This window comes from Prionailurus viverrinus, chromosome E3 (genome assembly GCF_022837055.1).
Source record: "Prionailurus viverrinus isolate Anna chromosome E3, UM_Priviv_1.0, whole genome shotgun sequence".
Classification (NCBI taxonomy): domain Eukaryota; kingdom Metazoa; phylum Chordata; class Mammalia; order Carnivora; family Felidae; genus Prionailurus; species Prionailurus viverrinus.
This window is the reverse complement of record NC_062576.1, coordinates 19,288,880-19,312,431: the sequence shown is the minus strand read 5'-3', so window position 1 is coordinate 19,312,431 and position 23,552 is coordinate 19,288,880. Positions and strand designations below refer to the sequence as shown.

At 46.3% G+C, this 23,552-nt stretch overlaps 1 protein-coding gene across 1 annotated transcript; it reads right to left on the bottom strand.

Moving 5' to 3' along the window:
- Positions 1 to 352: 352 nt before the first annotated feature.
- LOC125154525 (eukaryotic translation initiation factor 3 subunit C) lies at positions 353 to 20,778 on the bottom strand. The gene is made up of 21 exons (XM_047838936.1): positions 20,703 to 20,778; positions 20,429 to 20,567; positions 18,834 to 18,899; positions 18,542 to 18,731; positions 18,020 to 18,145; positions 17,779 to 17,833; positions 17,541 to 17,650; positions 17,010 to 17,137; positions 9,846 to 10,005; positions 9,619 to 9,722; positions 9,033 to 9,174; positions 8,713 to 8,838; positions 8,486 to 8,579; positions 7,569 to 7,759; positions 7,132 to 7,356; positions 3,306 to 3,669; positions 1,225 to 1,384; positions 1,064 to 1,129; positions 887 to 974; positions 608 to 770; positions 353 to 520 (listed from the first exon to the last, which is right to left on the bottom strand). Exons 2-21 carry the CDS (start codon positions 20,527 to 20,529, stop codon positions 438 to 440), a joined length of 2,742 nt encoding a protein of 913 aa, XP_047694892.1. The 5' UTR covers positions 20,530 to 20,567; positions 20,703 to 20,778; the 3' UTR covers positions 353 to 437.
- Between the last annotated feature and the right edge of the window lie 2,774 nt (positions 20,779 to 23,552).

Here is a 23,552-nt window from a genome sequence, read left to right as displayed (position 1 = left end):
GTCTCGCGGTTCGTGGGTTCAAGCCCCGTGTTGGGCTCTGTGCTGACAGCTCAGAGCCTGGAGCCTGCTTCCGATTCTGTGTCTCCCTCTCTCTGCCCCTCCTGCTCGTGCTCTGTCTCTCTCGCTCTCAAAAATAAACAAACGTTAAAAAAAAAAGGAACTTTTCACACGTTATTACCACTTTCTGTCAAACGTCAAAGAGCAGCAAGCTCTGAAGTCAGCGACATGCACAAGTCACCTCTGCGTCCTGAGCCTCGTGCCTATTATGTGGCGGAAGGCGCAGAAATACAATTAGCAAATGAACATGTCCAACCCACCTCTGTGGCGACATGCAGACAACAGGAACCGTAACAACTCGAAACAGAACTTTAATAAGTCAGAGTGTGGTCGAGGACTTCGGGGTTGAATGGGTGAGGCCACAGGAACAGAGGAAGTGATCAGTAGGCTGTCTGAGACTGCTGCTGGCGGTAGCCACCCCGGCGCATGTAGCCCTCGTTTTTGCGGTAGCCGTCCTTCTGGTCTGCAGGACGGGGGAGGAGGTGAATGACAGTGAAGAGGCAGGAAGGGGGCCAGCACCCTGGGAGAGCAGAGAAACAGAACCACTTACCTCGGAAGTAGCCACCGTAGGTCCCCTGCTTGTGGTCAAACACCCGCTCATTATTTTCCACCAGGCTGCCCAGCTTCTCGGCCAGCTGCAGAGCCAGGTTCTGTTGGGCGGTGGGCTCGGTGCGGTGCATCACCACGGTCTGCGTCGGCTGGTCCAGGGAGGCCTGATGGGAGGGAGAGAGAGAACGGACACGACACAGGTCTCCAAGCTGACTGGAGATCTCCACTCCGAACTCCCCATGACTCCACCTGCCTGCCCATTTATCACCCTGGCCCTTACCATCAACTCCTCGTTAATGATCATCTTGCTGATGATGGAGTGCACGGTGGGCAGGTCCAGTTCAAACATGTCAGACAGGGTCTCCATGCTGTAGAGAAGCAAGGCAGGAAGCAGGGAGCAATTAGGAGCTTTGACAACGAAGCTGGGCCCCCTGTACCTCCTCGGGGCCCATCCTACCTGATGGAGTCATAGACACTGCTGTAGGTGAAGAGGTAGGTCCGCAGTGACTCTTCCTGGATCTTCCTGTGGGGAGAAGGGAGAAAGGGGGACCATCTCCACTGAAGGGAGACCAACCAGTCTTGTCTTCCCCACCCACCATGGCCTTCCTTTCCGCTCACCTAACCAGCATGGTTCGGACTTTGTCAGCCTCGGGGAAAAGGTCCCACACTTTGCCATTCATCTTTTCATTGATGATGAAACTGTGGCAGGTCTTCCAGTCGCCCATCTTCATAGCTTTGGAGGCAGCCACCACATGTTCCCTCATTGACTCAGGGGGACCTGAAAGGTTGGGAATGAGGCAGGGCTTAGGGAAGCTTGGCAACATAGCTCCCGCCTTGGGCACTATTCGAGGAGGAACACTGGACAAGAGAGCAAACAACCAGACTGGGACTCTCCCAGCTCCCCATTAAATAGCCGTGTGATGGCAGAAATCACTTAACATCAGAATACGTTTATTTGGACTAAATCAGTTTATGACAGCGTCAGGACTGGTGAGCGCCTTGAAAATGTTGGCAAATTGTTGCGCCTATCCTCATGTACATCCTCCCAGGGGAAGGTCCCCAGCTTTCATCAGGTTCTTAGGAGGTTTCTTGACCTAAAACAATTTCTAATGTCTCAGCTGGAAAAACAGTTACCAAACTTCATTCCTTCTTATACTACCCTCATGATTTTGAACGGATCTGTATATCACGCCGTTCAGCTAATTTTTCCTTAAAGACAAGCCAGGAAGAGAAAACGTGGCAAACAAGAGTCACAGGAATTTCGAGTTGACAGGCAAGTGCAAAAACTCTTAAGACTGGAAATGGATGGTAGGTATGAAGAAACATGAACATGGCAGAACCTGGAACAGACAGCAAGCTCAAAGGTAAAACAGATCAGCCCCAAAGAGAAATGTATGAATAAGGCTAAGAGAACACACTTCTGGTCAGCTTCTACTCTGTGACTTTTAAAAGAGGCAAAGTTAGAGGTTCAAAGAGTATTTCTCTACAAAACGAACAGTAGTGCAGAGCGGAGACAGAAACCGCCTTTTGGTTTTAGACAGTAATAGAGAGGCAGGGACTGTAGTGAACCAGAGAGCCGTAAGTGATGCTGGAAACAGACTTTCACTATAAATTTTCCAATTAAAAGAAAACAAAGTTTCACTACACAAGGCAGACAAAATTTGTAAAAGGGGCACCAGCAGTTAACACAACCAGTAGAGGACAGAACCGAGGGGCTGTGGCTGTGGACAGTAAGCTTGGTCCCTCACCAAGTCTTCAGGCACCAACCCCACCAGAAGGGCACCATTCCTTTCCCAGTGAAATCACAACCCATTCAACCCCTGGACTGATCGATCAGACCTTCAAGTGATCAAAGGAGCCAATGTTAGATTTTCAAATGCCAAAGGTCTAGTTGGTTGGTAGAAAATAACATGCACAAAAGGAAAAATGGGAAAAAAAGATAGATCAGAGAGACACATATCAGCTGTGTTAACCTTGGGTAAGTGACTTAACCCCCATGCCTCAAGAAAAAACAAGTTAATAATGGTACCCATATCACACGATTATTACTAACGACAATTAAATGTATTACTTATAAAACAGTATCGTTATTTGGAAAATACTTAAAACAGTGCCAGGCAGAAAAAAGGTACTATGTAAGTTTGTGTTAAATAAAAAATATCATTGGAGTCAGGTCATGGAGAGTTTAACTTAGTTAAGGAGGCTGGACTTTATTCCATAGACAATGAAGAACTCTGGAAGGTACTGGGGGTGTATAACATCATAAATTTGGTAAAAAGATAATGCTGAGGGGGTGCTTGGGTGGCTCAGATGGTTAAGAGTCCAACTCTTGACCTCAGCTCAGGTCTTGATCTGAGGGTCATGAATTCAAGCCCCACACTGGCCCCACGCTGGGCGTGGAGCCTACTTAAAAAAAAAAAAAAAAAAAAAGATAATGCTGGGAAACATCAACTAAAGAGAAGAATGACAGGAAATAAGGAGCTTAATCTGTAAGCTAAGACACCATATCCCACAGCAAGAGACTGCAGAGACTATTGAGTAAAAGGAACACTTCTAGGTTACACGTGGAGAGATCATTCCATCAGACAGAATCATCTCGGGTGAAAGTTATTCCCTTTAGCTTCTCGTAATCCTCTGAATAAAGGGGAAGCGAGGGCCCGATCAGGGCAGTCTGCGGCAATGCAGAGCCCCACACTCACCCAGCAAGGGCTGCCGCTCGCCCACGCGCAGCTGGTGATGGAACTGCTTGCTGATCATGCGCCGGCGAGCATCACTCTCGTGGGCAGCCATGTAAGGGATCTCCAGGAGCATGGCAGACACCAGATACACGCACTCCAGCAGCTCCAGGTTGATGTGCAGGTGGAAGGGCACCTGCCGGCGCCGCTCCACCTTCTCCTGCTCCTGGTTGCGCTCCTGCAGGCTGCGCAGCAGCAGACCCTGGCCCAGAAGCTCCTTGGCCCGGCCGCTTGACTGAATGTCCAGCAGGGCGTTGTGAGCGTCCTTGGTCAGGCCTTGGCGGAAAGCACATATGCCCAGCTGCACCATGGTGCGGTTGTACAGGATCTGGGGACAAAGGGCAATGCACTCAGAAGCGACAACCATGAGGCAAGCTGTTCATCTGTTCAAGAGATCTACATTGAGCACCCACTGGTGCCGGGCACCGGGCTGTGGGCCGGGACAGGGAGCAAAACACGCGAGTCGCTATCCTTCCACGGAGCTTATGTTCTAGGGATAAGGGTATGGAGGACAAAATAACCACAGGATGCAGACAGTGACTCATGCCAAGGAGAAAAATTAAACAGAAGAGAGAGTTAAGAAGGGAGTCTGGGTGGTGGCAGTGCTGGTAGGAACTCACAATTTTTCTGTAGGATAACCAGGGAAGGCCTCATTTTGAAGGTAAAGTTTAAATAGAAACCTGATAGAAAAAGTCATGCAGATATCTAGGAGAAGAGTATTCTAGAAAAAAAGGAAAAGTCAATGCAAAGGCTTTATGGAAGAACTGTGCCAGGTGCGCTCAAGGAACAAGGAGTGTGATTCAGCCCGAGCCAGTAAAGATGTGAGCATAAATTGGATAGGCGAGCACACGGCCCTGGAAGCCACGTTAAGGATGGGAAGGTTCTGAGAAAACAAGTGGTATAATCTGACTTAACGAGGTTAACCCTGGCTGCTGTAGGGAAGGGAAGGGAAGTAAGAGCAGAAGCAGACACCAGGAAGATGACAGTGGCTCAGGCCAGAGGGGAGCGATGGAAGTAATGAGTGGTCAGGTATGGACTCTGAACAGGAACGGCTGGGGAATGAGACGTGGCACATGAGAGAAAAATAAGAATTAGCGACTCCGAGGCTTCTGGCCTAGGCAACTGAAAATATGGACTTGCCACTAATTAAGACGGGAAGATTTCAGGTGGTGCAGATTTTTGGGGGTGGGGGCAGATAAACTCTTTATTATAACAACAGAAATATACAGGTCAGTATCAGTCATGAACACAGATACAAAGAGCCTGAAAAAATATTAGCAAACAAAATGCAGCAATAGATGAATGACATAATATATCATGATCAATGGGGATGTATCTCTGGAATGAAAAGCTGATACAAAAATCTAAAACCATGGTTACTCACCCTATGAACACAATAAAGGAGAAATCATTGCATCATTTCAGCAGATGCAGAAAAAGCTCTGGACACAATTCAACATCTATTTAGGACAAAAATTCTTGGGTCAGCTAGAATCAGAAAAGAACTTCCTCAATCTGAGAAAATGTACCTACAAAAATGCTACTGCTAACATCACACTCAGTGGTAAAATGCTGACTGCTCCCCTAAGGCTGGGGGCAAGACAAGGTGCTTGCTCTCAGTACTTCTACTCAGCACTAAGTACTGGAAATTTGAGTTACCACACCATGGCAAGAAATAAAAAAGGAAAGTCCTAAAGACTGACATAGTAATAAAACTGTCTACATGTACATGACATGAGTGCTTTAGCAGAAAATCTTAAGGATGATCTATTGAATGCTAAACCAAATAAGTGAATTTAGCCCAACAGATGCATTCAAGGCCAAAATACAAAAATGAATCGTTTTTTTTATATACAAGTAGTTAATTAGCAATTAGAAACTGAGATAAAAAAACACGTCCATTTACACAGCACTGAAACTCGTAACATTCAGGAATAGTTTCTTAGAAGATGTGTAATGCATCTACAGTGAAATCCACAGAACACTGCAGAAACAAATAAAACAAAAAGATAAAGTGTTTAGATCCAAAGGTTCAATGTTGTTAAGATGTCAGTCCTCTCAAAATTCATTTACAGATTCCATAAAATTCCAGCAGGCATTTTTGTGGAAACTGACAAGAGAATTTGAAGATTTATGTAGAAATGCAAAGGTCACAGAATCCTCAAAGCATCTTAAAAAAGAACAAAGTGGGAAGACTCCTACTACCTGACTTGGGAGACTTACTCTACAGGCAGAGGAATCAAGACAGTGTGGGACTGGCCTAAGGACAGAGATGAATGAAGGAAACAAAACAAAAATATATTAACTAACTTCATACCATATATCAAAATCATAGATCTAAACGTGAAAGCTAAGACTTTTAAGAACTTTAAAAAAAAAAAAAAGTATCTTCATGAACTGCAAAGATTTCATTAGATAGGATCCCGAAAGTAGTAAGCATTAAAAAAACCCTGATAAATTAGACTACACCACAAGACATGGTGTTAAAAATGAACAGGCAGACCACAGACAGGAACAAAATATTTGGAAAACATTTATATGACAAAGGACTGGTATCCAATAATAAAAAAATGGAACAATCCAATCTTCAAAATGGAGGATAGGGGAGGGGTGACCAGACATTTCACAAAAGAAGAGACATAAAGAGGGGCACCAGGGTGGCTCAGTCGGTTAAGCGTCCGACTTTGGCTCAGGTCATGATCTCATGGTTTGAACTGACTCCTGCTTTGGGTTCTGTGCTGTCAGAGCAGAGCCTACTTTGGATCCTCTGTCTCCCTCTCTCTCTGTCCCCAACCCCTTCTTGCATGCGCACGTGCACACTCTCTCTCAAACATAAACAAAAGTTAAAAAAAAAAAAAAAGACAAAGAACCAATAAACATGAAAAAGTACTCAACTTCAGGTTATGAGGGAGATACAATTCAGTGCCATAATGAGATACTACCACATAACGACCAACGTGGCTTATATTAAGACTGAAAATGCCAAATATGGTCAAGGACTATAATATTCACACATTACGGCAGGAGTGTAAAGTGGCGTCGGCACTTTTGGGTTTCTAATGACTGGACACACATCTAAACTAGCACCCAGCAATTCTACTCTTAACCATTTACCCAGGAGAAAACATACAACCACACAAAGGCTTCTAAATGCTCATAACAGCTTCTTTATAATAGCCCCATACTGGAAACAGACGAGGCATCTACCGAGAAGAAAACACATCAAGAACTTGTGATAAATTCATACGCTGGAATAAAAGAGAACAAATGGAAGCGCTGTTTAAAAACCGCCACCCCTCGGGTTCACCATGGATTCACCACGTCAATACTGCTTCACTGTTTCAAATACGCACTTACAGGATCTGCACCTAGATGAAACCGCACTCCTGTGTGAAAACGTCCCCCACTCCTGCCACACGCGTAGAGGTCCTAACACATCACCCTGCATCTGGGTCCCGTCTTTCCTCAGTTTAACAACTCGCTACCGTTCTCCTCCTATTAAAATAAGAGCTCTCCTAATGCTCTGAACCAGACACGCAGTAGGGATGAAAAATGTTAGCTGAACCCAAAGCTCCACCCCAGAGGACTCCAGTGGTGTCAGAACAGGAAACAATATGCTAATGTGCAGGGGGATCAGAGAATGCTGGCATCTGGGAAGGACCAAGCGCCCGCTCACGTCTTCACCAGCCAGAGAGGTGACTAACCTGGCCGAGCCATTCTGCCTCCAGACAGGGGCCTGGCCTGGTCTTCCCTTTGCCACCGGGGCCAGAACGCCTCTTTCCCATCCTACCTGTACTGGCGGGTCCGCATGCTGAATGTTGTCCTGCAGGTGGCTCATGAGCATGAGGTCGCGGGCCTGGTACCAGCGGGAGTGCAGAGCGTGGTGGTAGATATGGCAGAGGATGGCGCACGTGCGGATACGGTCTGTGCGGTCCTTGGCATAGATGTACTTGCACAGCCTCTCCATCAGCACAGCGGAGTCCTCGCCCTCGTTTTCTGCCTGGTCTTGCTCAGACTGGGGGGAGGGGTGGGATGTCGTTGAAAGAAAAGTACCGTAGAGACAATGGCTCAGGCCTCCGCGATCAAAGGTGAGACGCCGTGCAGCCTCCGTCTAGTCCCTCCAAGTCTCCCTCCCTGCTCCACCCCAGAGAATTCCCAGGGAACAGATCTGCCAGGAAGTCCTGACAGGCACTTCCCTCCCGCTGTGACCTGGCTGCTAAGACTCACCTTCGAGGAGCCCTCAGGGGGGGTAAGCTGCCGCTGATGGGCCTTGTAGTCAAACTTGTAGTAGGTGTGGAGGATGCGCCTCAGATAGATGCGACAGATCTCCTCAGTGGTGCCCTTCTCCTCCAGGTAGCGCTGCACACGCTCAATGATGGCACACACCTGCGCCTCGTCCTTCAGGTGCTCCACGTACTCTGGAAAGGAGGGCGTCCCTCATCTCAGCCAGGCACCCGCCTTTCCTAATCGTGTGTCCCCGACCAACCCAGTTAGCTCTATGTGGTTTCTGCGCCCATCAGCAAAGTCTCCTCACGGTGCCCTGAAAACACCATCCCCTCCCTGGACACACCGAAGTCGCTTTCCATTCCCGTCGGGTGTGCTCTTCCGATGAACCTCTCCCCATGCCGACGGCCCCTGCTTTCTGTCGCCTTCTCCAGCCATGATCTAGAACTGTCTCATTTATTTACTTACAGAAATGGCTTTCTCCTTTCTCCAGCACCAAAACGTAAGCTCCATGCGCCTGAAAGGCTTCCGGCTGACTTGTTCATCACTACACGCCTGACCCAGGGGACATGTGGGCACGCTACAATTTCACGGAGTAAGTGTCCTGCATTTCCCCCAACCCAAATGCCTCTGGATCCAAGCTAAGCAAAGTGAACTGAGGCAAGACCCCAAGGATTTTCAAAGTGTAGTCCCCAGACAGCAGCATCACCTGGGAACATGTAAGAAATGCAAAATTTGGAGCCCCTTCCCCAGATCTACTGAATCAGAAGTGATGGGGGTGGGGCCTAGCATCTTCCCAGGTCGTGTGTGTGAATGCTGGGCTAAGTAAGGGCTGGCTCCCCAGGCACTCTGCTAATATAATCCTTTGTTTATTCCCTACATCTTTCCTCTAACTGATGCCCACGCTTGCCCCGGCTCACCTTGGGAGTGAGGATCAGTATTTTGCATTATTTTGGTAAATTCTTCATCCATTCGTTCCACCAGGGTTAGGATACAGCCACGGACACGCAGTGGCTGAAAAGGAGGTAGGGGAGGAGCAAATAAATTAGCCCAGATCTCAGTGCCAGACTTCAACCCTCCTGTCTCCACTGAGCCTTCCCAAGGAAAAAACATACACCTCCAATCAGCCTCCAATTTCTCTCTTTACCTGGTCAACATTGTGCAGGTTCTCACTCTCTTCCAGAATGTTCTCTCCAACAAAGATGTTGGGGTTTGCAAACAGGATGTCCATGAGCTCATTGATGCAGTCTAGGCACTTCTGCCACATCTCAGGCTGCAAGAGATCAGACGGCAGTCAGAGGTGGGAAGGTGGAAGAAACGGAGGCCTCCCAAGAGCTCCTTCACCAGGAATCCACGGGGCCTTCAACTACCAAGACTGCTTCCACAGCCCTCGAGTTTTAAGACACTAGGCACCCCACACCCCCAACCCACCAGCTCAGCTCTGTGATGGTTCTTCATTGCCCTCACCTTCATGTACGTGGCCAGGTTTGGGTTGTAGTCATAGAGAGAGGCGATGATATTGAACTTGATCTTGACTATGACACCCTCTCCCAGGTTGTTTTCAGATGCAATCTGAACGAGCAGCTGTAGCAGCTCAATCTGGGCTGCGCTGGAGGGGAGCACAGGTGGGTGAGGCATCGGAGACAAATCAAAACCCTCCTCCTGTCACGCAATGTGCCCTCTGCCAACAAGCAAGGCAGTGTCATTCCCACTAACCCCCTAACCTCACCACCCACGTCCTTGCTTCTCCTTTATAAATTCCAAACAGAAGCAGCAGTAACACTAACAATCCGCCATCCTCTTTAGGCACCAAATAACTAAAGAGAGCATCATTTCCGTTTTACAGATGAGCAAACAATCCCCAAAGGTTAAGTGACTGGTTTAAGATCAAAGAGAGAGTCAATAGCAGAAAATGGACCGGTAAGTTCCACGTATACCATTCCTTCAACTATAGCCACATACAGATCTTCCCAAAACAGCACTATTTCCCCACTAATCTCTACCTGTGTCTTAAAGAAAAAGAGCATTCCCAGTCCAGGCCCGTGAATCTTACCGATCAGTTCCCTTCTTGCCTCGTGCCTGTAGGATCTCATTCAGTTTCTTGATGACAACAGCATGGGTGATCTCAGTTCCCTTGGCAAACATTTTTGGTTTCTCCTAGGCAACACATGTCCCATCATTCTCGCCCTAACTTTTCTCCCAAGCCCTGAGTGGGGCGGGGAGACAGCTGTATGCTCTACCAAACCATTTCCCAATTCATCTTGATACTACCGTCCTCACCTTAACAAGGGGCACACCCCCCCGGACCCTTTCCCACTCTCCGCCGTCATTGTCCTCCTCCTCCTCATCCAGGCGCTTAGATTTCCTATCGTGCTTCTTCTTGGCTTTGTCCTCTCGTTTCTTCTCGGCTGCCTTCTTGTCCTCCTCGGTGGTAGGGGCCCTGCCAGGAGACATGGGAGAAGGTGAAAGATCAGTCCCAGTCCACCTCTGAGGCTGCTTCTTCCCATGAACTTCCCCTTTCCCTCCATCCAGCCCTGGGTTCAAGTTACAATCTGTGAGAATGAGCCTGAGTTAACCGTAACCATAACCAAAGCAAGGACTATCAAGCTTGTGAACTTGACAGGCCACTTACCAAGGTCTGTCACCATATCCCACCCACTAAGAAACTCTTATGGCGGAAACAGTGTGGCCTGGTCTAATGAGGTAGAGGGGCCCACTCAGCCATGGGAGACACAAAAGCAGCCTGCCATGTTGTCCCATAGCTAACCTCTCAGGTTTTCCAGAAAAACCTATATTGATAAGCTATGTAGCTGTCTTTTAATACTAGTTGCTCTATCCAGACTGATCTTTTCACCAGCCACCAACTAATCAGTTTGAACTTAGTGTAAAAAAACTGCTGTTCCTAGACTGTCTGCTCCCTGCTTATGACAATTAACCTAAGTTCTGAATTTAAAAAACAATAGTGTAAGACAAGAAAATTCTCCCACAAAAGTGAAAAAGATCAGTGGCTACCCCAAAGTGGTCTTAAGCCACTTGGTGTCTGAAACCATCTCCAGGCTTTCTTTTTTTTTAATTTTTTTTTTAATGTTTATTTATTTTTGAGACAGAGAGAGACAGAGCATGAATGGGGGAGGGGCAGAGAGAGAGGGAGACACAGAATCGGAAGCAGGCTCCAGGCTCTGAGCCATCAGCCCAGAGCCTGACGCGGGGCTCGAACTCACGAGCTGCGAGATCGTGACCCGAGCCGAAGTCGGACGCTCAACCGACTGAGCCACCCAGGCACCCCACCATCTCCAGGCTTTAATACTTATCTAATGAAATACAAACCCCAAATCAGAGAAAAGTTATCACAAACTTTACATAGATACTAACAAAAAAATCTTTCCAGTCTCAAAAGATAGTCAAATTATCGACAGAGAGGGCACACAAGCAGGGGAGAGGAGCAGAAGGAGAGAGAGAATCTTAAGCAGGCTCCACGCCAATACGGGGCTTGATCCTACAACCCTAGGATCGTGACCTGCGCTGAAATTAACAGTCGTATTTTCAACCAACTGAGCCATCCAGGCACCCCATCAACTGCCATTTAGACATCTAAAAATAAATTTTGGGGCACCTGGGTGGTTTAGTCGATTGAGTGTCCAACTTCGGCTCAGGTCATGATCTCGAGGTTCATGAGTTTCATCTCTGTATCAGGCTTGCTGGTGTCAGTGCAGAGCCTGCTTGGGATCCTCTGTTCCCCTCTCTCTGCCCCTCCCCCACTTGCCCTCTCTCAAAAATAAACATTAAAAAAATTAATAAAAAATAAAAATAAATTTCATTTGAATTGTTTAAAAGGTCTGAATATATTTTAGAAATAGTTTATATACTTGCCAGCTGGAAAAACTTTTCCCCTTGACAAAGGATGTATGCCAGAACTCTTAACAACAGTTTGTTCGTTTTCTCTCCATACTACTGCCATACTAATGATAAAAGCTCACTTTATAGGTAAAATACTTTGCAAACATGCAAAGTATGTTCATTAAACTGAAATCTCTTGGTCATATCAACTCTAAAGCTCTGAGAAGATCAAAAAACCTAATGCTATTTAAAAACCAATGCAGCTTAAACTTCCAAAGACCTTCATCTTTCTCAGCCTAAAGTTTTACTCCTAACCCTGAGGGTGTTGGGATTTATACTTCAAAAACACAACGAACTCTTACCCTATGAAAAAAAATTTCTTTTTTAAGATTTTATTTTTAAGTAATCTCTATACCCAACATGGGGCTCGAACTCACAACCCTGAGGTCAACAGTGGCACACTCCGATTGAGCCAACCAGGCACCCCTTCTCACCTTACGAAATTCTAACTGAAAGACTAAAACTTGGTTTGACCTCTCTACTATGACAGATAACACTAGTATATTCACATGTTGTTAGAAATTACCAGAAAACTAATGCTTATGCTCTCAGTTATACATCCAACAGAGACAAGCTACTGTTGCAAAAGAGCGTCACCAAATACACTTCTACTTAAACACATGGCCAAGAGACTAAAGATGTGTTTGTTTAACGTTTATTATTTTTGAGAGAGAGAGAGACAGGATCTGAAGCAGACTCTGTCCTGAGAGCAGAAAGCCTGATGAGGGGCTTGAACTCACAAACCACGAGATCATGACCTGAGCCAAAGTCCGACACTTAACTGACTGAGCCACCCAGGTGCCCCAAAACTAAAGATATGTTAATCTTTTTTGCCTTTTTTCTCCGCTGCTAACCTTTTGACAATTAAGTATTATCTAAATTTCAAAAAAATCTTGATAGCTCACTGTTGGAAGGTCATCAAAAGGATAAGACTGCCAGTTAACCCTTGAGCTGGACACAGGCAACAGGAAGCTCCTTACCCTCTCCCCTGTCCTTGCAACGTACATTCTGCCCACCATTCCCACTTTGGGGGCCGTTTCCAGAATGCAACCTTGTGAGTGATATGTTAAGACCATCTGGACTGTATATGTGACATTATCACGTTAAGACCTCTATCTATACTTTTTTATGATTCAGGTGGGCAGGTGCGGAGATAACAGTAGTCTCGTAGCCTCCCAAGAGAAGTCTTGTATATGAGTCCCTTTGCTTATTAAACCTGCCACATACCAACCTGGAATCACCTGCCTCTTTCCTTGGTCTTTCCCTGTCCTCCATGTACAGAGACTGGTTTCAGATTTCACCCTCAGAACTCCCAAGGTTGTTGTGAACCAATACATCTAACATGGCAGGTAGTCAATAAATATTTGTGGAATGAATGGAAAAAAAAAAAAGTCTAACTTGGCAATTTATCAGAAGGGATTTAAGACATTAGATTTCATTAGTCTGTACTTAAGAATTCCTACCCCAATTATAAATTCAGAAACATTACTGTATAATCTGTCATTTACCTCTAATGTGGTCCATACAGCAAATTAAATACACATTTTAGCCCCAACCTCATATTAATTTCCTTAGCTAAGAATTAATTAACCCTAAATAAATACCATAATAAAGTCAAGACTATAATAAAAACGTGCAACGAATAACATCTTATTGTACCTGGACAAATACTCTGAAAAATAAATCAATTAAGAGAAAAGCGAGGGCACCTGGTTGGCTCAGTTGGTTGAGCGCCCAACTTTGACTCAGGTCATGATCTCACAGTTTGTGGGTTTGAGACCCACATCAGGCTCTGTGCTGACAGCTCAGAGCCTGGAGCCTGCTTTGGATTCTGTGTCTCTGTCTGTGATTCTGTCTCTCTGCCCCTCCCCCACTCGTGCTCAGTCTGTCTCTCAAAAAGAAAGAAAGAAAGAAAGAAAGAAAGAAAGAAAGAAAGAGAAAGAAGAAGAAAGAAAGAAAGAAAGAAAGAAAGAAAGAAAGAAAGAAAGAAAGAAAGAAAAAGAAAGAAAGAAAGGAAGGAAGGAAAAAGCCACTTGTGGGGCGCCTGGGTGATTCAGTCGGTTCAGCGTCCAACTCTTGATTTTAGCTCAGGTCATGATCCCAGGATTAAGCGATCGAGTCCTGCATCCAGCCCCATGCTAAGCATGGAGCCTGCTTGGGATTCATTCTTTCTCTCTCTTTCCCCACCCCTTCCCCGTCTCACGTGCTCTCAGAAAATAAATAATAGAAAAAGAAAAGAAGCCACATGAGGAAAAAAGAAAAAAAAAGATATTTGATTTTAAAAGTTCACTATACTGGGGGACACCTGGATGGCTCAGTTGGTTAAACATCTGACTCTTGGTATCAGCTCAGGTCATGACCTTGTGGTCGTAAGATCAAGCCCCGCATGGGCTCCACACTAAGTGTGGAGTCTGCTTGGGATTCTCTCTCTCCCCCTGCCCCACTCACACATGCAAGAGTGTACATGCTCTCTTAAAATAAATATTAAAAAGAAAAAGTTCACTAAACTGGGGTGCCTGGGTAGCTCAGTCCATTAAGCGTCATTTTGGCTCAGGTCATGATCTCATGACTCATGGGTTTGAGCCCCATGTCAGGCTTGGTGTTGAAAGTGCAGAGTCTGCTTGAATTCTCTCTCTCTCCGCCCCCCCCCCCCCCCCCCCGCTCTCTCAAACTTAAAAAAAAAAAATTCAGAGCTGCTTCTTTATAAAACATAGACTCTTGTGTTTCTTATAATATCTTTGATTGTCCTCATATTTTCTGCCCAAAGCCACTATCTAATATCCAGGTGCCTTAATGTCGCTAGACATTAAGAGACAACGTCTCATGAAGAAGAGACAAACTCTTGAGATTAAATCCATTCCTTTATATGCTTGTTTTAATCAGACAAACGAAAGCTGACGGGTAACTGGGTGGCTCAGTTGGTTAAGCGTCCAACTCCTGATTTCGGCTCAGGTGAGGATCTCTCAGTTGTGACACAGAGCCCCAAGTGAGCTGGAGCACTGAGCATGAAGCCTGCTCTCCCTTTCTCTCTGTCCCTCCCCCTCTTTCACACACTCATGTTCTTTCTTTCAAAATAAATAAATTTAAGACATTGAAAAAAAAAAACAAAGCTGAGAGATTCTGAGGAAAAGGGTATATAGACTGGCTTACTACGGAGATGGTGAAAAAGGATCCTGCAAACATTATGGAAAAACTATCATGCTTCTAGAAAACCCATTAACAACTAACACTAATGCTGGTTGGCTTAGTTAATGAGAAAATACATGCAATCAGAATTCACTGTTCCATATCATCTGTGGTTTTTGTCTTTCTCCTTGTTCCTTTTTCTTATTTAGATCTTTTTCTTTTTCTTGGTTGGAAGTCAATCTTAAAAACTGGTCTTGTGTGGGTGCCTGGGTGGCTCAGTTGGTTGAGTGTCCGACTTTGGCTTAGGTCACGATCTCAGTTTGTGGGTTCGAGCCCTGCATCGGGCTCTGTGCTGACAGCTCAGAGTCTGGAGCCTGTTTTGGATTCTGTGTGTGTCTCTCTCTCTGCCCCTCCTATGCTCGTGCTCTCTCTCTCTCTCAAAATTAAAAATAAACATTAAAAATGGAAAAAAAACTTTTTTAATTGGTCTTGTGATACAAGTAAAACAATGTCTCTGGATTATGCTTTGACATTATGAAGTCAAACTCAATGTCAAAGACCTCTGAGGATCCTATAGTTAACCCGACCTCTGTCAACTGGAATTTTAACTAAATCTAATTTTAGGTGTTTTTTGGGCTAGGTATACAAAATAAAATTTCATGTTTAAAAAAATACGCATCAAGGGTAATCTCCAAAAGGATAGGATGTAACTCCCAAGCCAGTAGAGAAACAAACTGAGAAGAAAAAGACAATCTAGAAATGGGTTAAAAAGTAGAAAAAAGTGAGAAGTAAAAGAATGAATTTAATCTCAAAATAATTATTCTGAGTGAAAGAAGCCAAATCCCTCCCAATCAAGTAACATACTGTGATTCCATTTATGTAAAAGTCTAGAAAACGCGAACTTTTCTAGGGATAGAAAGCAAATCAGTGGTTGCCCAGGGAAAGGGAGGGGGGCTGGTTGCCAGAAAGATGACGGCATGATTGGGGTTTTGGAATGTTCAGCCCCACCATGACCACTAAGATGGGAAGAAGGGCTGGAGAGACTGACATCAATGACTTAATCCATCATGCTAAGGTAATGAAACCTCCACCAAAATCCCTAAATGATGAAGTCTAGAAAGCTCCCTGGTTGGTGAATGTATCAAGGTACCAGGAACGAGGGGCACCCAGAGGGAACGGGAGCTCTGTGCCTGCTCTCCCATACTCTGCCCTATGCATCTCTTCCAACCGGCTGTTCCTGAGTTGTCCCCTCTAAAATAAATGGGCAATAGCAGGTAAAGTGCTTTCCCAAGTTCTTTGGGCTGTTCTAGCAAATTCTCAACTGAGGAGGGGGTTGTGGAAACTGAATTTACAGCTGGTTGGTCAGAAGTCCAGGAGCCAAACTTGGACTTGTCACTGGTGTCTGAGATGGGGGCAGTCTTGTGGGGTCTGCAGTTAACTCTGGGTAGTTTCAGAACCGAACTGCATGTTGACCACCACGCTGGTGTCCGGACAGTTGGAGAAAGTGGAAGGTGTGAAGAAAAAAAACCCCACACGGATGGTGTCAGAAGTGTTGTGCGTAAACGCGTATCAGACACACATGCTCACTGGACTTGACCAGTCAAGGGGAGCACAGAATAAAAAATGCTTCCAAGACTAGCCTGTGCCTGGTCCTCTATAGTGTCAGGGAACTCACTACCTCCTAAAGCAACACAACCCTAACTTCTGAATGCAGAGCAAATCCCAAGAACAGCAACAGTTCCTATAAGAAAGCAACACTGTTACCAGTGAGCTCCACACTGGACCCCTGCCAGGTGCACAGGGGCAGCTCTTCACCTTGACCTCAGAGGAATGAACAGAAGCCTATGGAGGTTCAGTGACGTAGCAAAGTTGACAGCTACCACAGGACTAAGGGCTGGAACCAGAATCCAAACCAGACTCCTTCCCCATTCCAAGACGGTCCCGGCCAAGTTCAGGAAGACTTGCTGCGGTCTCTGTTTTACACACTACGACGTTCTCAGGGAGAGGGGTCAGAGTGGCAGTGCCGTGTGCTGGCCCCGGGCTCAGCCACTTCCCTATGTCATCGTTCTGAGGCAGGGTCAAGTAACCCTCATTTTAGATGAGAGAAACTGGAAAGGTTAAGGAGCTTGTCTAGTATCGCAGACATGGCTAGTTGGTGCCAGAAAGAGATTCACACTCAGTCCACACGCGGGGAGTCATGTCCCGGTTAAATATTTGCCTCCGGGGCTTTCAAATCCCATCGTCAATCTCGTGAGACACATTAGCTTTGTGCCCTTAGCCACCCAACACACTTGATCCCGAGGTCCCCCCGCTGGCCTGAACAACCCGCAAGGATTCCGTGGAAAAAGCAACAGCCTTCAAGATGACGCCAGGCTTTCACACCCTCCCCACTGTCGCCTGAAGCACCACTACTTTTCTTACTTCTTAAGGAATCTTGAGGCCAGCACGGTCTGTTTTCCTTCTTCCTCTTCTGAGTCTGAATCAGAAGATGTGGAACCCGTGTCCCAATCTTCATCATCCTCTGAATCTTCCGAGTCCTCATCTTCATCCTTACAGAAACAAGAGAATCGGCAGGAAGATGATGAGGAGGCCGACTGGCCGACCCGCTCTGCCAGCTGACACACGTTCCAGAGTCTCTCAGGAGCAGAACACGAGTGGTCATTTGTGAATCGGCATATTAGGAGCTGGACTGGACCACCAAGGCCCAGAGCGAAGGGCTGGCTTGCTCCAGGGACACACAGCTCCCCAGGGGCAGAGCTGGGCCCCGAATCTATTCTGTTCTCTCTGTCCCAGGTCGCTCAGCACTCTAATCCAAGGGGAAGCCTGTTCCCAAACCGGACTCTACTAACCCCACCCCTCCCAGCCCTAGGGTTCTGGGAGTCTTCTCCCCAAAAACCCAAGAACGGTCCACAGGAGGCAAATCACCCTTCGTAGTCTCACCCTAGCTCTTACCTCCATTTTTTTGAGGAACTTGCGACTGTCTCCAGAAGGGGCTTCTGGTTTCTTCTTTAGGAAAGCTGCAGCGCTGACTCCATCCTCATCCTCATCCTCATCCGAAGAGGCTGGTGGCAGAGGAGCGAGGAGAGAGCCGGATGGTCAAGAGCAAAGCTGAGGGCAGCGAAGAAGCCAGGCCGAGGGAAGCCCTAGCTCTGGGCCTCTAACCGCCTGCAATAAGGGGGTCCCCTCTCACCTTCTGAATCCTCCTCATTCTTCTCAGCATCTTCATCTGCAGACTGTTCAGGGTTCTTGACAAAGGGAAACGAGAGGATAATTCACGAGGCCTGCCAAGCACCACCCCGGCCTACCCCCTCACCCCAGAGAGTCGTGACCTGATTCCTTCTCTAGTCACACCTTCCGTTTGCAAACGTTTATGTCTCACTCGTGGAGTCACCGTCCCCACAGGGCAGAAGGTCTGCCTCCAGCACCCCTACCTGCTTATAATTTGTAATATGGGACTCAAAATCTCGGTTGTATTTTCGGATCTTCTGACGCAGGGTGCTCAGGGCCTTGGCGTTGTTCTTGTTCATCTTCTTCTTCCCTTCCTTATCTTCCCACAGCTAAAGGAAAGAAGAGGGCAGAAGGGGGAAGAGGGGGCTATGACTAAGCGGTATCTTCTTAAACTCCAGGCTTCAGCACACCACTATGAGTTTTACTATCTGTACACCGTCTGTACTGCTTACCAACCGTATTTGTTATTTTTTAAAAACAGATCCTTTGTGTATTACCACCAAAAGAAGAGAAACCACAAATAAACAACATAAAAACAAATACGATTAAGATACTTGGCCGAAAAAGGTCCCTCTCCTCGCTTCATCCCCCCGTTTCTTATGTTCTAGGAAGTACCGTACACACAGCAAACAACCAAGAGGCGACAGGATCCCTGGAAGTGGGTTAGGAGCAGGTCCTAGGACCACGATACCCTCTGGATCCACCCTTACCCACAGGAATCACACCTCATTAAGATAGTCCTCCAGGTCAGCCAGGATGCGGATGTAGAACCGGGGGACACCCTCCTTGTCCACGATGCTCTTAGCCTTCCCATATGCTTTCCCCAGGAGCTCAAACTCTTCCAGGCACTTGGTAACATCCCGGATCTTCATGGCATTACGGATGGTTCGGATGAGGTTGGTCAGCTCCTCAAACCTAGATCGGGAGCCCAAAATCACACTGGACATGCCCACCAACACCAGAAAAGCCACCACTGCTGCAGAGACTCCCCAGCACCCGGCCTCCCCCTGGCCTCACCTTTTGTCCTTGGCACTTCGGACAACTCTCTTGGTATCTTCCTCATCCTCACTGAGCAACAATGGCCTGTTTGAAACAACAGAGATCACTAACTTCCCTTCCTGGATCCAGTCTTTTCAAGCGATCTCCAGTTCCCTTCTCAGACGGGACAGAAAAAATGGAATTATTCAAGCCATCATACCACACTCATCCTTGACTCTTCCTCTTCAAAACTTGATCATATAAAACTCCGTTATTGAAGCCTACTTCAAGAATGCCCTTTTGTCACTGTTGCACCTACAAAAACGACCATCCCCATCCTCTCAAAAATAAAGGTGCTTGGGGCGCCTGGGTGGCGCAGTCGGTTAAGCGTCCGACTTCAGCCAGGTCACGATCTCACGGTCCGGGAGTTCGAGCCCCGCGTCGGGCTCTGGGCTGATGGCTCGGAGCCTGGAGCCTGTTTCCGATGCTGTGTCTCCCTCTCTCTCTGCCCCTCCCCCGTTCATGCTCTGTCTCTCTCTGTCCCAAAAATAAATAAACGTTGAAAAAAAAAATTAAAAAAAAAATAAAAGAAAAAAAAATAAAGGTGCTTATTCACAGGGTCAGAAAACTTATTACATGAAGACACAACTAACTAAGCATAGACACACACACAAAAGGTACCACAACTAGAATGAAAGGAAATGGCTTTAAGAAGGTGGTATTTGAATTAGATCACAGAAAGCAATGTTTCCCAGAGTGTGAGAGGCCAACGGCAAGGTTAAAGTCCTAATGGCTTTAACATCTCCATTACCAGCGCTTTTCTTTAATAAGACCACAGACAGCATTCAGCTGGCAACACACTTCCATTCTTTTCCTTCCATTTTATTAACCTTTCCAATTATTTTCTATGTTAGAAGTCATATTGGTTTTCCGATTGCGGCAATAATATAAAATCGCATGCAGGTAGGTACACATGGGTACGTGTATGTGTTTTCAAACCGCACAGGGATATAAAAATCGTGAAGGTGACACGTGTGGGAAGGAAGTTGGAGAAACAACGTTCCACTGTTGCAAAAGATGCAAAGAATTTTAATTCGCAGAGATAGGGAAAGGGTATTTAAGAGAACACCCCCCCCCCCGAAAAAAAAGGAAAACAATAGATCTTTAAATAGATGTTTATGAACCAGCCCACAACGCCAGGTGGCTGGGCTTCAGAGCCACATCAAGCAGCTCTGAAATACCAAACGAGCATTCTGGATTTCTTTTTGAGAACAGGGTTTTTTAGCGGTCAGAATAACTACGACTTTTGTTGGAGTCCCATGCCGAGCAGAGGAGAGGTGGTACAGAGGCTGTGGACATATAAGCCAGTTAGGAAGCTGATGCAACAGACCCAGCCAGTGGGAAACCTCTGACTCTATCCTTTGTACCCGGTGGGTGGTACACAATTCACAGCACCCCGAAGCATGAAGGCTGTCCCGCCAACACTACTGCTCTGGTTCCTCGAACTCTCGAGAACTCGCTCTCGCTCCCACCTCCCCTCCCGACCTCCCACCTCTCCCACATACGCAGCCGTGCGGAGCCTGCCGAACGCCGCACGCCCCGACTGGTCACCCCCGCGCAATCCCCCCACTCACTGTTTGCCGTAGTTGCCCCCGACGGGTTTGGTGACGAGCTCCTCCCCTGACAGGGAGGACTCGGACTCGCTGTCCGAACCGGTGGTGAAAAACCGCGACATGGCGACGGGCTGAGAGGCTGCGGCGGGCGCAGCGGGACCTGTGGGGAAAGCCGGAGTCACAGGCCACAAGAAAGGACTGGGGTCGTCACCTCTGGACCCCCACTTCTCACTGTCCCCGCAAGTACCCCGACCCGCGACCCCTCCTCAAAGCACAAGGCCCAAGAAAAACACACCGTCGCAACTCGGGAGTCACACTGCGCAGTCGGCACAGCGGAAACGGAAAGAGAGGGAAGGCGGGACGCTACGTCACTTCCAGGAGATGCTGCTGAACTACACCGGCGACTACAATTCCCAGTGGTCTTCGCGCCACTCAGGGGCGGAGACCGGCCTGACGTCCCCTTGGCAGGCAAGGCGGTTCCTCAAGAGTCTCACAGCGTACTGCGCGATGTCGTCACGTTTTGTTACTCAGATACATCCTCACCCACCTCCTGCGGAATCGTAATTTCAGGGCCGGGAGTTTACTTTTTTAAAGTGCCTACGTAATACTGATGAGCTGCTAGGTTTTGGAGCTAGGCTTAGAGCAAACTTCGAATCAGACTTTGGATTCAAATCCTAGCTCCACCGTTTTGTGTGAATTTAGGCAAATTTCCTGATCTCTCTGTGTTTCCTTCTCCCCAAACTGTAAAATGACAATGATAGCACCTACCTCATGGGGTTGCATGAGAGTTAAATGGCTTCGTATATGTGAAGCATTTAGGGCAGTGCCTTGTACAAAATAAGCATGTAATAATTAGCTAGTATTCACTCATTATAACACAAACACGTATTTATCAAGCATTTATCATGAGCCAGCAGTGTTCAGTGAACAAGACAGAAATGGTCCCTAACTTCCCAAGGAACTCAGTCTAGTGGAGTGGCATAAATTAACAAGTAAACATAATTTCAGATAGTAATAAGCACCATAAAGATATTAAAGTAGCCGGTTAGGTGGGAAAGTTGTTTTGGATAGGAAGGTCAGGGCCTCTTTGAAGAGGTGACGTTTGAGTTGAGATCCAAATGACAAAAAGAAGGAAGCCATGCAGAAGGTCTTTCAAGGAAAGAGCATTTCTAACTCTTCTTCTAGGAAAGAGACACAGCAAGTGCAAACGTCCTGAGGCCAGGTTCTGGGAGTAAAGAGAATGCCAGTGTGCTATCAGCAAAGTGATCAGGCATTAATAGTTTAGATATGGACCATACCAGATCATTCAGGTCCTTCTAGTCCTGTGGATTTAAACCCGGGTGGATTGAAGAAACCATCATCAGGGGTTTTACCACCACAGGGACTGTCTTCCATTTTTAAAGGTAGTTTCATTCATTCAGTATTTGCTGCATGTCTGGGCCCGTGTTTAGCATTGAAAGCACAGTGCTCCTCTGAAAAAAGTGGGAATTAGCAGCAGACTGAAGGGAAAGAAGGAGGCCACTTTGGGTAGGGAAAAGACTATGAAAATCCCAGAAACAGGAAAGCTCGGGCACATTTAGCGACTGGTATACTGGGATTAGAATGTGGCAGGGCCTCTCTGCACATCTTGGCCAGTCATCTCTGTTCTTCCCATCTCCCTCTCTCTCTCTCTTTTCCTCTCTCCTTCCTTCTCTCCCCGCAGGTCCATTTGATTCCGACATCAACTTCATCACCTCCCAGAACAGAAAAAGAATGCATTGAAATTGCCAAGGGAGCCCAAGGTAAAGGGTGAAGGAGGTTGGGTGAGATAAAGATCAATGTCAGTTAGGATGAAGAAATGCAAATTCACACTAAAGGAAAGCTACTGATTTTAGCGTGGCTTCCTGTTACTCCCCAGACCCTGATAATTTGCAAAAAAATCATCTCATACTCAATTTTTTTTAAACCAATCTTTTACTAAGTGATTATGAAAAATTTCAATTTAACAGGAAAGGGTTTTTTTAGTAAACTTTTTTTTGGAGTGTAACATAGGTTCAGATGAGTGACAGATACAGCTTGATGAATTTTCGTAAAGTGAGCAGACTTATAGAGCCAGCACTCACATCAAAACCAGAACATGACCAGAGCCCCCCCACCCCACCTCTAAAGTCTGTTCTTCCATTCGCCTCCAGTTACTACCCAGCAGGGTAGTAGATTTTATTAAATTTTATTAATAAAATTTATTTTTTATTTTTAAATTAAAAAATTTTAATGTTTTTGTTTATTTTTGAGACAGAGAAAGACAGAGCATGAGCAAGGGAGGGGCAGAGAGAGAGGGAGACACAGAATCTGAAGCAGGCTCCAGGCTCTGAGCTGTCAGCGCAGAGCCCAACGCGGGGCTCGAACCCACGGACTGCAAGATCATGACCTGAACCGAAGTCGGACGCTTAACCGACTGAGCCACCCAGGCGCCCCAATAAAATTTATTTTATTAATTTATTTTATTGAATTTATTTATTCACCACTTATTTTATTATTTATTATTAATAAATTACTAATATGATCCATTATTTATTAATCATTTATTTTATGAAATTTTATTTTTTATTATAAAATATTTCAAACATAGAGACAAGAATAAAGAGTACTCTAGTGAACATCTATGGACCCACAACCCATCCAGGGTTGTCACAACTTAATATGCCACATTGGATGCAGCTTTTGTTATTTTTTTTTTTTAAATAAAAACACACTCAGGAGCTCCTAGGTAAATAGAAGTCTTAATGAATAAGATTCACATCCACAAATACCTTTAAGGCGCTTAGTGTGTGTCAAACCCTTTCACATGGACGGTCTTTCTCTTAATAATATGTGTGCATGATTACAGAATGTAATTACGTTAATTAATTCACACAACGTAAATGATACAGGGGCGCCTGGGTGGCTCGGTCGGTTAAGCATCCGACTCTGATCTCAGCCCAGGTCTTGATCTCACGGTTGGGTGTGAGTTCAAGCCCCATGTTGGACTCGGTGCTGAGCGTGAAGGCTACTTTAAAACAAATGTAAATGACACAGGAGACTATAGAGGAAGAAGAAATCTCTTTCCCACCACTGACGCTCAGCTTCTCTCCCCAGAGGCAAACACAATTATCAGTTTACAGTGTTC

Excerpts from the sequence above, each read along its gene's own strand:
- LOC125154525 (XM_047838936.1), bottom strand. The coding sequence starts at position 20,529 with ATGTCGCGGTTTTTCACCACCGGTTCGGACAGCGAGTCCGAGTCCTCC. Across the intron at positions 10,006-17,009 it reads GCCTCAAGATTCCTTAAGAA|GGCCCCTACCACCGAGGAGG; the intron begins GTAAGAAAAGTA and ends GTCTCCTGGCAG. Across the intron at positions 8,580-8,712 it reads ACCTGCACAATGTTGACCAG|CCACTGCGTGTCCGTGGCTG; the intron begins GTAAAGAGAGAA and ends CCTCCTTTTCAG.